The sequence below is a fragment of the Gigantopelta aegis genome, chromosome 8 (genome assembly GCF_016097555.1).
Source record: "Gigantopelta aegis isolate Gae_Host chromosome 8, Gae_host_genome, whole genome shotgun sequence".
Classification (NCBI taxonomy): Eukaryota; Metazoa; Mollusca; class Gastropoda; order Neomphalida; family Peltospiridae; genus Gigantopelta; species Gigantopelta aegis.
In genome coordinates, this window is record NC_054706.1 from 13,457,779 (window position 1) to 13,471,023 (window position 13,245).

Genomic DNA, 13,245 nt, shown 5'->3' on the forward strand with positions numbered 1-13,245 from the left:
CAAGCTACGGCTCTTTGTTGGAATACCGCGTCGCTTACAGTGGGTCTCGGGCAACCGCGACTTTGGGTATGGCGACGCGGTAACGAAGACGACGAAGAGGAAGGGAAGAGGAAGGAGGATGAGGAAACCTGCACCAGGGATGGCTCAGGGGGACCTAAACTGGCGGCTCGATCGCCAGCGGCGGTCCCGTCTGCGTCGCCGCCCCTATCTCCGAGACCCGACGAACCAGTGCCAGCTGACGCAGAAAGTCTGAACAGACTGAGCCAGTGGACCAGTCGTCGCCGCAGTTGGACACAGCCATCTGCGAGACTCCACGGCGTGCGTCTCCCGTTCCAACCCCTTCGAGGCGGTCGGCGTCGAGTCCCCCGTCCCCAGTGGGCTCCGCCAAGACCCCTATGGATGTTGCTGCTGCGGTCTTCCGCGACTACCCGGGGTAGGGACGCCGCCTGGAGCGACGCCATCTCCAAGATCAAGGGCCAGTACGCTCGATGCTTTGTCGGGGACACCTCGGACACCAGCTCACTGCCGGGAGGAATTCTTGAGGACAACTTTAAGAAGTTTCTTGACGGAGTTGAGTGTGCCATCTACGCCATGGAACTACGAGACTGGAAGTTTGGACTTGTGGTGACGTCGCGCCGGGATGATCTCTACAGACAGGGAATACTCTTCGAAGACATGGACAACTACACCGTCCACAGAGTACTGAAGATCATCGCCGGCGCCCATTACGTCGAGTTAGCCAAGACCTTGCTAGCCCACCGTTGGAGGAAACTGGTGCCGCAGTTCAACGCCAAGCACTTCATCTCGTCCCCGTAGTCGCCAACCGTTCCAAGGGCTTAGTCGGACTTTTTTTTTATTTTATTTTTTTATTTTATTTTTATTTTTTTATTATTATTATTTTTTTTTTTTTGTAAACAGTCCGACGCACTTTATTTTGGCAGCCCGTCTAAATTGCTCGAATCACCGTAAAACCCTTTCGGTCGAACACTCTAATTTTATTCTTTGGACTTAAATTTTTGTCCAGACATGAATAGTATGAATAAGCTCATTTTGGCTTTAGGTCTTTGACCTAACTACTAAATTCGTATTCCAAATTCCGCCCACCTTAAAACTCACCCCCCCCCCCCCCCCGGCCCGAACCATATTGATTGGAATTTAAACTTTTAGACCTCCGTTCAAAATTTTTCTCTCGAAATTACTTTCTTTTTTAAAATATTATTAAATAGTCCGATCCTCTCTTCTTTCTCTTATTTATTTTTTGGACTGTCCTTCTAAAATTATATAAATATTCGGCCGAGCAGTCAATTCTTTTTATTTTTGGCTTGTAACTTTCTATTTAATTTTTTTTAAATTTTAATTCTATTAACTTTTTTTTACTAATTGCTATTTTCAAAATTCTGCCCATTTTCAACTCTCCCCCCCCCCCCCCCCCCCCCCCCCCCCTATTTCGAGTCAGGCCACCGATCTTATCGGAGGTCGGACTCTGGATGGGCGTGTTCGAAACCCAAGTGGTATATGGGCACGTTAAACTACATGTAGTTATCTATCTATCTATCTATCCAGCACCGGAGAGGGGTGCAATTTCCTTCTGAAAATAATCCGCCCCTCCCAATCCACCTCCCACCGACCCCCACTGCCACCCACCCCCTGTCGTCTCGAACGCGTATGGTCTTTATATATAAACAGTACCCACAGTACTTTAATCTGACACTATGATCTCGTTAAAACTGTCACGTGACATACCTTGTGACCTGTTGTCGATCAATGTGTAGGTTGTGTCTGTGAAAATACGTCACGGTCGTTTCGATGTAAGTACAAATCACATTTCTATACAAATACTGTTGCCTGTGGCTATACGTTTTTAATAAGTCAAAACAATGTTATATAGCAGTGTACACGTATTAAATACCATGCTAAATCACACACTGACGTAGCAATAATTTTCCAATGCATTTATTTACTTCCCGTTTCGATCCTAGTTTCACATAATAGTAGTGCACGGGACACGTTATGTCAACCACACATTCTACTCGCTTTGGACTAACATAGTAGGTAAATGCATTTATATTAATCACATTTCGACATAAACAGTATTGTCAGCAGATGTATGATATAGTTGTACAGGCTATAAATATAAACAATAAAGTGAATTAAATAGTATTCAAGTTTTGTTAGTTTAAATTAATTATTGATATGTTTTATCATTTTAATGACGTAATAAATATTTAGCAATTTCAAGTCCATTACTTTGACATCGGTGATACGAGGATATTATTGACGTGACAACATTATAATGGGAATATTTAAATTGTAGCATAATCAGGTTTTTGTTTTTGTTTTGTTTGTTGTTTTGTTTGTTTTGTTTTTGTTTTATTGTTTTTATTATTATTATTTATTATTATTATTATTATTATTATTATTATTATTGTCGCCAGACCATTGTGACAGTGTTAGGCTTGATGTGCGCTGATCGCTTCATACTTATATACATACGTCTTGTCAGATTAAAGGGACATTCCTGAGTTTGCTGCAAACGAGGATATTATTGACATAGTTTTTTGTTTTTGTTTTATTGTTTTTATTATTATTATTATTATTATTTATTATTATTATTAATTATTATTAATTATTATTATTATTGTTGTCCCCAGACCATTGTGACGGTGTTAGGCTTGAGGTGCTCTCATCGCTTCATAGTTATATACATACGTCTTATCAGATTAATGTTATAACTGAAAACCTTGTACATACACTGTACTGTTACACATATCACGTACATAAATATAAACGTACACTTTAACGCGTGCACCCGCACATACCTTCACCTATACATACAGCTAAGAAGGTATCGTGGCAAATCTGAAATTTGCGGGCGATTCGGTGCCATTTAATTATCCGCTGCGCCAGTGCATTAATATCTATGTATGTAATCGTCAACCTCTACATACATACAATATAGAGATATGCATACATCAATACATACTAGTCAGTGCCAGGTTTGCCCACTGTTTCATGCACCTAATCGGGATCGACCGCGTAGCTTGTAAGCCCATGCATATGGTTGAATTAAAGAGCATCCTTTTTATAGATGTCTCGATAGCTCAAAATATATTTTAACAAATCTGCAAGTTGCGGGCGATTCTGTGCCACAGGTTCGAGTCCCAGCAACGGCATGAGACAATGTGTAAGGAAATGTTTTATTTAACGACGCACTCTACACATTTTATTTACGGTTATATGGCGTCGAACATATGGTTAAGGACCATACAGATATTGAGAGGAAACCCGCTGCCGCCACTTCATGGGCTACTCTTTTCGATTAGTAGCAAGGGATCTTTTATATGCACCATCCCACAGACAGGATAGCACATATCACCGCCTTTGATATACCAGTCGTGGTGCACTGGCTGAAACGAGAAATAGCCCAATGGGCCCACCGACGGGGATCGATCCCAGACCGACCGCGAAGCAAGCGAGCGCTGTACCACTGAGCTACGTCCCGCCCCGAGACAATGTGTAAGAAAGGATTTAATTATCCGCTGCATCGGTGCGTTAATATCTATGTATGTAATCGTCAACCTCGACCTATATACAATATATAGATATTCATACATCAATACATATATACGTACGCACGTACGTACGTCCATACGTACGCATGCACGCACGCACGCACTCGTCTCGGTGGCCGGCTCGTTATGGCGGTGGTCTGAGAACTGCGGTTGATTCGGTGTCTAAGGTTCGAGTCCCAGAAACGGCATGAGACCATTTTTGAGGCCAAAAAGATTTATATTCCGTGCCCGTTCCTTTTATATCGTTGTATGTACCAGTGATAAAAATAAGAAAACAAATTCACTTGTCCACCGGACAAGTATACCACAAAATCTATTTCCACTTGTCCATCTATGTAGGGTAGGAGGTGAATGCAGAAGGAAAAGTTAAAGCCCTTGGCTTTAATTTTTAAACCAATTCGCTTATTAGGCCTACTCTTCACTTCAGATTGCACGTAATTTCTTGATTCAGGTCACTAAAACAAATTGTAGAATTTTTTACAGTCAAGATAGTTTCCACATGAAACAAAAAGTCATAAAAAATTAGTGGTTTTGTTTATGATTCAATGAAAGCCAGTTAAATTGTTTTCGAGAACTATTCCCTTCATAACACGTCACTGATTTTCTGCTTTCACTTTCAGCTGAATGCCTGGAAATAATTGTTTGGTAGTGCTTGTCGAAATCACTTGTCATAAATGAAAATATGCCTGTCACCAAATGTTAAAATAATGTTACTGTTGTCCTTTATTAATCATGTAGTGTTACATATACTAGTAGTATAAGTTTACATGATGAAGTGAATCTCCTCTTAAACAGTAGCCTAAAACCCATGGGCCAAATTGGGCCCAAGTAAGTTTGATGGGTATCCAGGTTACAGGGGTTTGGTTTGAGATAAAAGTCTTTGTTGTATCCTGTTCACTATTAAATATGGAAATAGTAATAAACTGTCAAATAACAGCTACAATAAAATGTGGATAAAATGATGCAACTTATAAACACTTGGCTTGGGAGTTCGGGGTGCGTTTTATCATCAAACAAGTTGACGTTTTGTCGGACTTTTGACATGTTGTAATTTCATTTGAAAATGAAATACAGTCAACATCTTTCCACGAATGCAAGCCGAAGAATTCATTTTGTTAAATACACGTTAAAAACATAACAAATAAAAAATAAAATTCATGATTGACCGGTCACTGCGGAAGGCCTACTTTTTGTAAACTAATTCCAGTCACGTTCGCAACTCAAATAACTTTATAGTAACAAAGCTAGTGATAAAGATGATGAATAAGGTGTACTTTACTTACTTCATAATAAAGGTTTCTATTTAACTTTGGTTGCTTAATTGACATTTGTCAAAAACACAACACAAGCTGAAGTGAAAGTACCGTAGTGACAACGAACCCGGAGCCTCGTTCAAGATAATATTCTGTCATAAATGATGACTGCTACCTGACAGGACCGTGCGCTTTCAGAGGTGCAATTTACATTAAATAAACACAATGGAACTAGATGATTCGTTCACTGTTCGGTTTTAAAGGGTTGGACTAAACATTCATGTTAAAGGATGCGTTTGTCTTTGAGCCATTCGCAACGCATAGGGCTTCCTCGGATTAATTAATAGGCACGGGAAACTCTTTTCCCCGGAAAACCAGAAGGCGTTCTATTAATAGTAACAGGAATGGAATGTTTTATTTAACGACGCAATGAACACATTTTATTTACGGTTATATGGCGTCAGACATATGGTTAATGACCACACAGAAATTGAAGGAAGAAACCCACTGTCGCCACTTCATGGCTACTCTTTTCGATTAGCAGCAAGGGATCTTTTATATGCACCACCCCACAGACAGGGTAGTACTTACCACGGCCTTTGGTATACCAGTCGTGGTGCACTGGCTGGAACGAGAAATAGCCCAATGGGCCCACCGACGTGGATCGATCCCACACCGACCGCGCATCGAGCGAGCGCTGTACCACTGGGCTACGTCTCGCCCCAAAGCCAGGTAAATGACACATTTAAAAAAAATTGTACTGGGCTGTCCATGACCCGACGCTTATTTAGGCCTATAGGAACGATATCTGGTGTAGGGGATGGAAACCTGTATGGTGGGGAGACCAGCCATATTTTTACTTTTATTTTTTAAATGAACGGTGTTCTATTATTTTATTTTCAGACTTGTTCTGATAACAAATCAACAAGAAACCACGTGATCGGCCTATACCGCTTTTTCACGGGTTTGTTGATTGATCGTAATTTTGTTTTGTCATTCAAAACTATTTTAAAGTAATTTATTTCATAAAATTCACTGCAGAGATATATGTAAATATAACTTACACTTAAAAAAAAAAAAAAATGTTAACTAATATGTTTTTAATCTTGGATTATCCCGTCTAACAGGTTTTCGTTTTATCACATTACCGATGATGTAATCAGTAATTCACAAAAAATCAAAGGAAAACTAACTTTTACATTTATGGTAAACAGGCAACTACTTCGTTTTAAACTTAAACAACTAAACAATAAACGTTTTGGGATTGGTTTTTTCAAGTACAACAATTGATAAAAATTCGGATACTGCTTTGTAAAAAAAACATTTTATTTGTCCACCGGATAACCACTACGGCAACTTATGCTTGTCCGAGTAAATTTTCACTTGTCGGGACAAACAGACAAGTGCTTATTTCGAACGCTGTGTACTAGTCAAACCCGACATACATACAATATATAGATATTCATATATATTTTCATAAAGAAAGAAGTCTTTTATTTAACGACGCACTCAACACATTTTATTTACGGTTATATGGCGTCAGACATATGGTTAAGGACCACACAGATTTTTTTTAGAGGAAACCCGCTGTCGCCACACAGGCTACTCTTTTACGACAGGCAGCAAGGGATCTTTTATTTTCGCTTCCCACAGGCAGGATAGCACAAACCATGGCCTTTGTTGAACCAGTTATGGATCACTGGTCGGTGCAAGTGGTTTACACCTACCCATTGAGCCTTGCGGAGCACTCACTCAGGTTTGGAGTCGGTATCTGGATTAAAAATCCCATGCCTCGTCTGGGATCCGAACCCAGTACCTACCAGCCTGTAGACAGATGGCCTGCCACGACGCCACCGAGGCCGGTATATATTTTCATATACACACACACATACATACTTAATTACAATACATGGCATACATCAGAATGTACATGAATACACATGTGCACGTCTTATGGTCCAAAATGTAATAGAAAAGTTTAAAATTAGCCGAGAGAGAGATTGGGGGGGGGGGGGGGGGGGGGGGAGGGTATTAAATCTGATATTACTGATTACAGTAAAGGAGCAAACAAAAACTAATGTTGGTGTATAAGAACGAGTGGCCCAGGGTTGTAACATGATCAGGAACCTGCTCTCTCAAAACAGGTTTTCATCAAGTTTGTATGAGCAAGATTTAACAATGTAAAACATTAAGCCATAAAATATTTCATATTGAAATTGTTGAAACAATATTTTAATCACTGTTTGACAAGTGTTATCCAATCAAATCCATTCCGTTTTAATAATTGTATGTCTTATCTAATTTCAGTTGACGAAATGTCGGAAGTCCAGCAATCCTTTCTGAAAAAGATCTACGAAAAACTGGTTCAAGGTGACCACAATGACATAAAACTAGTCTTTCAAGATGGCTCCGCGACAGGAAGTAGACTTTGTCTGACAGCACTGTCGTCCTATTTTGAGGCGATGTTCACGTCTGACATGTTGGAGAAGAACACTGGAGTGGTCACGTTACCGACAGTGTCTAAACAAACATTTGATGATGTGCTGAAATTTCATATTCTTGATGAGGACGTCGTCAACGACGTCAACTGTTTTGCATTGATTGACCTAGCCGAGATGATGCAGCTGGATGACCTCAAGTCTGCCTGTCTGGGATATCTCAACAACAATCTTACACTGACCACAGAAAACTGCGTTCACAGGTGGAGATCATTAAAGAAGTACGGCATGGAAGATCTTGCTACAAAGGCTTTTCAGTATGTAGTGAAAAACGTGGAGAAGCTGTCAGAGAACGGGTCAGAGATGGATCTGACAGAATATGAATATCTCCAGGTGTTGTCTCGGGATGATCTGTCACAGAAAGAAGATGACGTGCTTCGAGATGTTCAGAAGTGGATCAGTCAGCACAATCCTTCAGTTGAAATTATGGTCGACCTGTTCACACAAATCAGATTTGAGCATGTTAGCATCAACTACTTGACAGATGATGTTATTTTTACCACCTTTGTCAATCAACACAAGGCGTTACAACAAGTAGTTAAGAAGGGTATCAAAACCCATTATTCATGCTACACAAAAATAAATAGTTTTATCGACAACAGAATTTCAGGACAAATGCTTGACGTTGTATTCGTCCTTCAAAATTCAGTTGAACTAGTATCTGTCGCATGTTTGAGTGATAAACGCTGGTATGAACTGCCAGAATGTTCTAATCAACCAGGTGAAATGTTTTCAGCAGCAGTCTAAGGCAAATCAATATGCATTACTGGAGGATTTGAAACACTAAAATCAACGCGTGTATTTAATGTATGGAGAAGGATGTGGAGTCGTGGTCCAGATCTCAAACATGATCGCTGTGGACACTGTATGGCTGTTCTAGATGACACGCTGTACGTGATTGGAGGACGACACAGTAACACTATAGAACAGCTGCAGCTGGGACAGGACGAGTGGAAGGTGGTGGGAGATCTCGGATGTAGACGACAAAATGTCTGTGCTGAAGCTGTTGGAGGAAACATTCTGGTGATGGGTGGAAAATTGAATGGAAGTGTAACAGACCAAGTGCATTGCTTCAACACAAACACACACGCTGTCAGCACAATCAACATAAAGTTGAAAAGTGGAAACCTAACCAGATCATATCTAGAGATGCCAAACCTGTATTTGTTACATTATGACGGTTCTGTTGACGTCATTCACATGGATGACATAAACACACCAACATTAAGAGCCGAACGTGTTGGAAAATATTACCAATACGGTTACCATTTTGGATTTGTATACAAAGATGGCAGCATCATTGTTATTTCCAAGAAGGGCCTAGAGAAGCTGGACCTCAGAGATGGTTCTAAAGAATCCGTTACACTGAAAAATACACCATCATTTGGCGACATCTATGGTGCATTACACATTACACATCAACAAGAACAATAGAAATATGTTATTTCATGAGTCCTATCATGAGGTATGGTAGAAACATAAAACGTATCATATCAACGGGTCAAAGTTCGAAGTGCATCTAATTTTAAACAGCGCATTAAGGTTATGCCTTCCATTGGCGATGCATAAGTCTGTTATATAAAAACGTAATGTAGGCACTATATTATCGTAGTTTGATTTAAACTGCTATCAGTGTACCAAGTATTAGAGAGTTTAGGATGTGATCTCCCGCGTAACGCGCTTCATGCGTCTGACGTGTATATAGGTCAGGGGAATCACTTTGCATGGGCGTGTGGTTTTCGTTTTTATACTAGAAGACTATCCACACGTTGATACATTTGTTCCCTCATCAAATTGGGTGTACAAAAATGCACATATAATTACAGCAAAGAAATATACATTAAAATTCAAGTTTGTTTTGTTCAATGACACCACTTGAGCACATTGATTAATTAATCATTGGCTATTGGATGTCAAAATAACGTAATTCTAACACGTAATCATCAGAGGAAACCCGTTATATTTTTTATAACGCAGCAAGGGATTTTTGATATGCATTTTTCCACAGACAGTAAAACACATACAACGGTCTTTGACCAGTTGTGGTACACTGGTTAAAACGAGAAACAAATGCAATAAGCTGAATGGATCCACCGAGGTGGTTCGATCCTGCGATGCAAGCATCACAAGCCTGCATTCATATAAAAGATCCCTTGCTGCATTAGGCAAAATGTTGCGGGTTTCCTTTGATGACTACGTGTCAGAATTGCGAAATGTTTGACATCCAATAGCCGATGATTACTTAATCAATGTGCTCTAGTGGTGTCGTTTTAAACTTTTACAACCCTCGATTCCGAGTTTTTCTCACAGGTTTTATTCACATGAGCGTTATTCTTGAATAAATTGACGTTAAAACACATTGAAAAGGGGCAAGCACACCAGAGACTTCATATAACAGCCACATGATTAGCACTTGGGATGGCTGTGCTCGACAGCGGCTCTTGTAGACATTGTATCGCCAGTATCACCGTTGAAGTCAAAGCATCAGTTGCCGTGCTTGTCGACGCTTCAAAGCCAATGATACGGCAACAAGAAAGAAAGAAAGAGATTTTTATTTAATGACGCACTCAACACATTTTATTTACGGTTATATGGCGTCAGACATATGGTTAAGGACCACACAGATTTTGAGAGGAAACCCGCTGTCGTCAATACATGGGCTACTCTTCAGATTAGCAGCAAGGGATCTTTTATTTGCGCTTCCCACAGGCAGGATAGCACAAACCATTGCCTTCGGTGAACCAGTTATGGAACACTGGTCGGTGCAAGTGGGTTACACCTTCCCATTGAGCCTTGCGGAGCACTCACTCAGGGTTTGGAGTCAGTATCTGCATTAAAAATCCCATTCCTCGACTGGGATCCGAACCCAGTACCTACCAGTCTGTAGATCGATGTCCTACCACGACGCCACCGAGGCCAGTACGGCAACAAGAAGGCAAATTTGTGCAAGCATCCGTGGTGGATTGGCTTTTTTAAACGTAAAACTGATTTAAAGCCTTTTGTTTTCTTAGCAGTATGTAGTGAATTTACATTATGTATTAGAATTAGTAAACATTTTTATCGTTTGACAAAGATATATCTGTCTGTGCTAGACAGCCCTTAGATGTCATAAGCAAGGAAGTGTTAAATTATTCGCAGCATGGATCGATATTAATTGGCGGGGATTTTAACGCTAAAACTGCTACCCAGTGTCTGTGTGTGAATAGTAATGGATTTATGTTTCTTGAAAATATGAATGTACTGTCAGATATTTGTTACAAGCATTGAGACAAAAGAAATAGCTGGCATAATACAACAAATAAATTTGGACAATCCCTCGTATCATTAGCAATTGCGTCCAAATTATTTTAAATGGTACAGAGAGAGAGAGTTCTTTTAAAGGTCTGTAAATCAACACTACATTTTACCAGTATTGCCGATATTTGCCTTTTTTACCAGGCTCATGGATGGAAGAGTTTTCATCCACTCGAAAATAGAGACCCCCCTCTTGAAACTAGGTAGCTATTTCTATCTCCGCCCCGACCCCAACTCCAGTCATAGTGTAGAGATCACTCTTGATATTATATACCAGGAACCTATGGAAACCGGTAAGAGCCTGGATCCCCCCATCACCCCCTCCCCTACCTGCTCCCAGCTAGGATATACACAAGATCATATACTTAGCCAAAATATACACCTCAACGTCTTAAGCTCCATCCCCCCAAATAATGTAAACAACAGTTTAACACCATCTTCTGTACACGGTTCCGTTCAGGTCCGCACGCTCCCAGTAGATATCAACATGTTAACGCCAGACCATCCCGAAGCCCCCGCACTTCTACCACTTCTACTACGGCTTACGATGAGACAAGACGTGTGCGCCTGCTCTCTCGAGTTACCCCCCCCACCTGGGGGGATTGATAGCCAGCTATGGAGCGTTACTGGAGTACCGGGTCACGTATACCGGGTCACGGGCTTCCGTGACCTTGGTGTACGGGGACCCGGTACCACCGAAGACTGGAAGATGGAGGAGGAGGAGACGTGCGACAGGGAAGGCACAGGGGGAGCCAAAACCGGCGGCTAAACCGCCGGCAGCGACTCCTTCTGTTGCGCCGCCAACCGCCGTACCCCGGAAGAAGACAGGATCGGAAGAGGCACCAGCCCCGGACGTCCCGACTTCAACCAAAGGTCTGACTAGACCCACTCCACAGGCCAGGACTTCAGCGCCTCCGGTTGTGCCGCCGATTATACAGGCAGCACCCGTTGAGGCGCCGGCCCGAAAGATTGCCATGGTGAAGCGGAAGGCAACCACTCCCCCGAGTGGCCAACCAGACAAGCCAGGCCCTCCAAGTCAACCACCGAAGCCGGACATGGATGGGGACGAGCCTTGGTCACTGAAGGCCGGCAAAACTAACAGCACGCCACGCTCAGCTCTCCAAAAACCAACATCGAGGACGTCAACTTCCTCTTCACGCAACCTAAGCACGAGGCATTTCAACCGTTACCAACGAGCCCGACAGAGGGAGACTACTGTTTCCACCACGTCACAATGCGGGATGGCCGAGGTCTCTGTTTTACAGTACGCCGAAAAGGAATTTACAACCAAGGACTGCTACTCCCAGAAATGGACAACCCGACCATACATCGAATGATCAAGATCACAGCCGGGGAAGAGTACCGCTCAACAGCCAAGGCGCTAGCAGCATCCCCATATCGGTCGGTCATCCCGCATTTCGACGCTGTTAACTTCATCGGAACACCGTGGACGTGCTCCCCTTTGCCAACCTCCTTCACCTCCGTGAGTACCAACTTTTTTTTGGGCTAGTTAGACTTTAAACGTTTTGGAAGCAGTTCAAAATTCTTATGTTATTTTTTTATAAGCAGTCTAACGCATTTTACTTTGGCGCCCGTTCAATTGCTCAAAATCACCTTAAAACCTTTTGGCTGAGCAGTCTTACCTACTTTGGGTTAAATTTTAGAGTCCAGACATGTTTTGGTATGCAGTTACTCTTCATAGACTTAGGTAAAAAACAGGCTTCACCGAGGAATCGAAATTCAGCCAATCAGAGCACGGCTCCCACTCGGTGTACTTCAAGCTTTATGAAGTGTCTGCTATTTGGTCCGCGCTCGCGCTGACCGTACTAAATGGCTTTCTTCCAAATTCCGCCCACTTCAAACTTACCCCCCCCCCCCCCCCCCCCCCCCTCCTGCTCCGGAGTTAGTCACTGGCGAAGTCAGAGGCTAAATCCGTAGTGGGCGTGCCTGAACCTCTGTGGATAGGGGCACGAGAAAATAGTTCCCACTCCCACTCCCGAAGCCCCATAGTCTCTACGTCTACTTCAGTCGATTCTTGCACTTGCGAAATTGACCACGATGAGGATAGACGTTTGTCAATGTACTCTCGATTTACCCCCCCACCTGGGGGGACTCATGGTCTCATACGGAGCGCTACTGGAATACCGGGTCACGTACACCGGGTCACGGGCTTCCGTGACCTTGGTGTACGGGGACCCGGCACCACTGAAGACTGGAAGATGGAGGAGGAGGAGACGTGCGACAGGAAAGACACAGGGGGAGCCAAAACCGGCGGCTAAACCGCCGGCGGCGACTCCTTCTGTTGTGCCGCCCACCGCCGTTCCCCGGAAGAAGACGGAATTGGAAGAGGCACCGGCCCCGGACGTCCCGACTTCGACCAAAGGTCTGACTAGACCCACTCCACAGGCCAGGACTTCAGCGCCTCCGGTTGTGCCGCCGATTATACAGGCGGCACCCGTTGAGGCGCAGGCCCGAAAAGCGGCTGTAGTGAAACGGAAGGCAACCACTCCCCCGAGTGGCCAACCGGACAAGCCAAGCCAACCGTTGCAACCGCCGAAACCCGACGCCCCGCATACCACACAGTGGACACTACAGGCCGGCAAACTTCACCAGCGGTACGCTAACCTT

At 42.9% G+C, this 13,245-nt stretch overlaps 2 protein-coding genes across 2 annotated transcripts in view; both read left to right on the plus strand.

The window, feature by feature from the left end:
* Window positions 1-1,778: 1,778 nt before the first annotated feature.
* Window positions 1,779-9,952, plus strand: LOC121380114 (kelch-like protein 6). Its single transcript, XM_041508886.1, has 2 exons — window positions 1,779-1,808; window positions 7,133-9,952. The coding sequence occupies exon 2, from the start codon at window positions 7,141-7,143 to the stop codon at window positions 8,068-8,070; it is 930 nt and encodes a 309-aa protein (XP_041364820.1). The 5' UTR covers window positions 1,779-1,808; window positions 7,133-7,140; the 3' UTR covers window positions 8,071-9,952.
* Window positions 9,953-12,675: 2,723 nt separating this feature from the next.
* The window catches only part of LOC121379483 (extensin-like), a 1,392-nt gene continuing 822 nt past the window's right edge, over window positions 12,676-13,245 (plus strand). Inside the window, exons 1-2 of the mRNA XM_041508128.1 lie at window positions 12,676-12,687; window positions 12,829-13,232. Of these exons, the coding sequence (XP_041364062.1) occupies window positions 12,676-12,687; window positions 12,829-13,232 (416 nt within the window). The remainder of the gene's footprint in view (window positions 12,688-12,828; window positions 13,233-13,245) is intronic.

Excerpts from the sequence above, each read along its gene's own strand:
- LOC121380114 (XM_041508886.1), top strand. The coding sequence starts at position 7,141 with ATGTCGGAAGTCCAGCAATCCTTTCTGAAAAAGATCTACGAAAAACTG.